The sequence below is a fragment of the Phaseolus vulgaris genome, unplaced genomic scaffold (genome assembly GCF_000499845.2).
Source record: "Phaseolus vulgaris cultivar G19833 unplaced genomic scaffold, P. vulgaris v2.0 scaffold_517, whole genome shotgun sequence".
Classification (NCBI taxonomy): domain Eukaryota; kingdom Viridiplantae; phylum Streptophyta; class Magnoliopsida; order Fabales; family Fabaceae; genus Phaseolus; species Phaseolus vulgaris.
In genome coordinates, this window is record NW_027174261.1 from 4,147 (window position 1) to 8,050 (window position 3,904).

The following is a 3,904-nucleotide window of genomic DNA, read 5'->3' on the forward strand; positions in this document are numbered from 1 at the left end:
GATTGTTTTACCTCTGACACATTTGAATAAAGCTGTTATGAATTCTTATGCATGATTGCAGCTGTTTCTTTTCTTTCAAAACCCATTTGTGGGGTCAAAAATGCATTTATGTGCTCTGAATTAGATAATAAAGAGATGTATTCTTTGTTTTCCTTGAAATTTAAAGCTTTATGAATTGCAACCACATTGGTGGTCATGGGGTTGATGAATTTTTGTAAGTGTATCTTTGGAACGTTTGGAAGGTTTTCTCTTAACAGAAGAGAGAATATTCCTACCAAATCCACCCCTTGAGCAATCATTTGACCAACTTGAAGATGAACCTTTTGAATAACCCTATTGTTGATACTGCATATGGTGTGCGCTCTAGTGAGGATGAACTTGCTGCAAAAAAATAAATGGATTCTGATATTAGGGACCAAGATGTAAGTTTTTATAGAAGAGTGTCCCATTGTATGGACCACATGGCACTGGGAAGATCATGTTTGCCAAGGCTATTGCTAAGGATTCTGGAGCAGTTTTTATCAATGGTTGAATATCAAACTTGTGTCTACCATATTTAGCCTAGCCATAAACTCTGCCTGCCATCATATTCATTAATAAAGTTGACAACGTTTTGGAACTTGAGGAAACAATACTTTGACGTGTTCCTCAAGCATTTGAAATTGATATTCCAGATCAAAGGAAAAGGGTTGAGATTTTGAATGTTATCTTGAAAGGGAATGTTGGATGAAGAAAAGATAGAGGGAGAAATTGTGGGCTTCTTATTGAAATTTCTGGGGTCTATGGTACTTTAATTCTGCTGCTGTCATAGCTCTGATACACCATAGATTTTTGCTGCAATTCTGATATGGTATCACAGGTTTGTTGTTGCAATGGTTCAGCTACACACACTTGTGTACCGATCCGTCCTCAGGTGTTGACCAGAGTCAACACATAGTGGGACCCTTCGGGGGCGCAATGAGGTAAAAAGGGGGGTTGGTCAGGCCTCGGGCGTTGACTGGCCTCGGGCGTTGACCGGCCTCAGACCAGAGAGTGCTCATGTCTGAGTGGTGCCACTCCCCGAGACCCATGGGTAGGAACGACCGTGGAGGGGGGCAACACAATAGGAGGCGACACAGAAGGGGCGTGGAGGCCTCGGGCCTCGGTACCCTGAAGAGTGATAATGGACGAGAAAGGTGGTTTCCAAGCCACACCCCCAGTTCTAGCAGGAAGAGATCCACCTCACGGCGTATCTGTGCATGAAGCGAGGGGACGCGGCAGTACGTGCCACCGCTAGAGAACCACTGGAACCGATACGACTCGGTAGAGTCTCGTTCCAGGGGCGATCGACATGCATGGGACGTGAGGGGGCAGTGTACGCTCAGTATGGATGATCCCTCTGATATTGGGCGTATGAGTTAACGCCTGAGTGATCATCCCGCGCCAGTTGCACTTCGAGAAGGTAGTCTTACACACTGGGATTTCCCTAAGTTGGGTTACAGTGTCATAAGGCCACCCATGCAGAGATACGCATAAGTCAGAGGAAGGCATGTGGCAGAAGCACTGGAAAGGTATATAAGCTCTTGTTGCTAGCAGATTGAGGTACGTTCTACACTTTAAACTCGCTAAGTAATTTGAGAACGAGAGAGAATTCAGTTACGATTCATTTGCGCGCCTCCTTGAGCACGGTGTTTGTGGTGTTTTGTTACGGAGGTGCACGGTGTTTTCTGCCAGTACTGACTTGAGCGTCGGAATGCAAACGGCCGCGAGGGCGCCCATTTGTCTCTCCATTTCAGGTTTTCACTGCAGCGAGGGGTGATGATTGGAACGAATACGAAGGAGTCCTTGATACGCAGTTCGTAGATACGCATGAAGGCAATCTAGTCAACCGGCAAGAACATTTGGCGCCCACCGTGGGGCCTGATATAAAACAGCAGTCCCACCGCAAGAAGTTCGAGTTTCAGTAGCGACAGTGAAGTTCGTGGAGTTTTTTCAAGATTCTTGAAAGATTCATCGGGAAATCTCGAAGATTCGCTCAGTTTTACTAAAGGAAGTTCGAAGATTTGCAGAAACCGTTCAAGATTCTCTAAGAAACAATGAAGAATAAGGAGTACCAGGCAGAGTTCTACAGCGCGCGCAGAGATTGATGGCATGACCTTGTAGCAGGTCATGGAGGTGATGCAAGGCCTTCAGGAGGCGATCGCGACATCGAGGGCGGAGCAAGAACACATTCAGTTGGATCTTGCGGCGTCGCAGGCAAGAAACGAAGAGTTGTGTCGTGCGAACGAAGAGTTGCGCTGCGGGATGCGCAACCACCCTGGGAATTGCGGAGCAGAGGATCGCGAGTGTTTCACACCACCCAGAGATATCCCTATGCCTTTCTCGCAGTCCATCATGGAGGCAGTGATTCCGCCCACGTTCGTAGGCCCGAAGGTTACGTTAACGGGAATGGAGGATCCAGAGGCGCACCTCACTGCGTTCCACACGCAGATGATGCTTGTCGGCGGTTCTGACGCCATAAGGTGCAAGCTATTCATGAGCACGCTGGCAGGAATGGCAATGGACTGGTTCATTAACCTTCTAGACGGCCACGTGAAGCAGGCTCCCCCACCGGTGTCGTATGATCTCTTCGACGTGAAGCAGTACCAGGGGGAGACGTTGAAGGAATACATCAACCGTTTCGGGGCGCAGGTGGTGAAGGTTGGCACCACTGAAGAGCCGATGATCGTGTATGCGTTCAGGAAGGGAATCTACCCTAGGCCATTCTGCGAGTCGCTTATCAGAAACCACCCCAGAACCTTCGCAGAAATCAGGCGTCGCGCTGTGGAGCACATCACTACAGAGGGAGAAGAGTGCGAGAAGCGTGCGAGTGTGGCGCCTGCACGCCCCAGAGCACCGTCGCACGCACAACCCGCAAGGGTGAATGAGGTCGCGACGGGGAAGAGAGGCCAGGAAAGGAAGCGCCCTTATAAGCCGAGGAAGCCGTAGGCCAGGGGGCGTCAGGGCAGAACAGGCTAGTTAGGCACAACTTTGTGGTGGAGCTGAAGGACCTCATTGTTGTGCCCAACATAGCAGATAGGTTGAGGGTCCCCGCGAAGACAGACAAGGTGCTGGGACCACACAAGGACGCGTGGTGTGAGTTTCATCAGGCATTCGGGCATTCGATCACCAACTGCTTGGCTCTGGGCAATCAGTTGGATGAGCTAGTGAAGAGCGGATACTTGAATGACTATCTGGTGGGGTCATCCGGAGTTGCGGCCTTGGCAGCGCCAGTAGAAGACCAGGCCCATGAGATGCCTATCCATGGGGAAGTACACACCATCTCTGGTGGTTTTTCGGGTGAAGGATGCACTGGCTCTCAGCGCAAGAGGTACGTGCGGTCAGTAAATTCGGTGGCTGCGCAGGAAGAGGATGACTCGCTGGACGTCGACCTTGCGTTCACGAGGGCTGATCTCCGTGATGTTGTCCCTCACGATAACGACCCCGTGGTAATTTCAGTCGTGACTGCGGGAAGTAGGGTACACCGAGTGCTCGTGGACCAGGGCAGCTTGGCGGACGTGATGTTCTAGTCCACGTTCAACAAGTTGCAGTTGTCCCCTTATCTGATGTGTTCGCAGAGGCATTGCCTATGGGGGAAGCGCCTACCGAGGCATCATCTAGAAAGCAAGGCCGCGAGGGCGTAGCTCGCGCAGAGAACGCTCAGGATAGGCGTCCTGAGCCGGTCGAGAACGCGGTGGAGAGGTAGATTGGTGGGTAAGACTTTCAAACTGGGACGATTGCTGAGTAAAGAAGAACAGGACCAGGTGGCGGAAGTAATCTCACATCACCTGGACGCTTTTGCATGGTCCGCCTCGGATATGCCAGGCATCGACCCGGATTATTTGTGCCATCATCTCGCCATGGACCCCAAGGTTCGACCCGTGTG

The 3,904-nt window shown here is 50.6% G+C and overlaps 1 protein-coding gene across 1 annotated transcript; it reads left to right on the forward strand.

Moving 5' to 3' along the window:
* Window positions 1-2,148: 2,148 nt before the first annotated feature.
* LOC137817669 (uncharacterized) lies at window positions 2,149-3,548 on the forward strand. Its single transcript, XM_068620926.1, has 2 exons — window positions 2,149-2,679; window positions 3,027-3,548. Exons 1-2 carry the CDS (start codon window positions 2,149-2,151, stop codon window positions 3,546-3,548), a joined length of 1,053 nt encoding a protein of 350 aa, XP_068477027.1.
* Window positions 3,549-3,904: the final 356 nt, after the last annotated feature.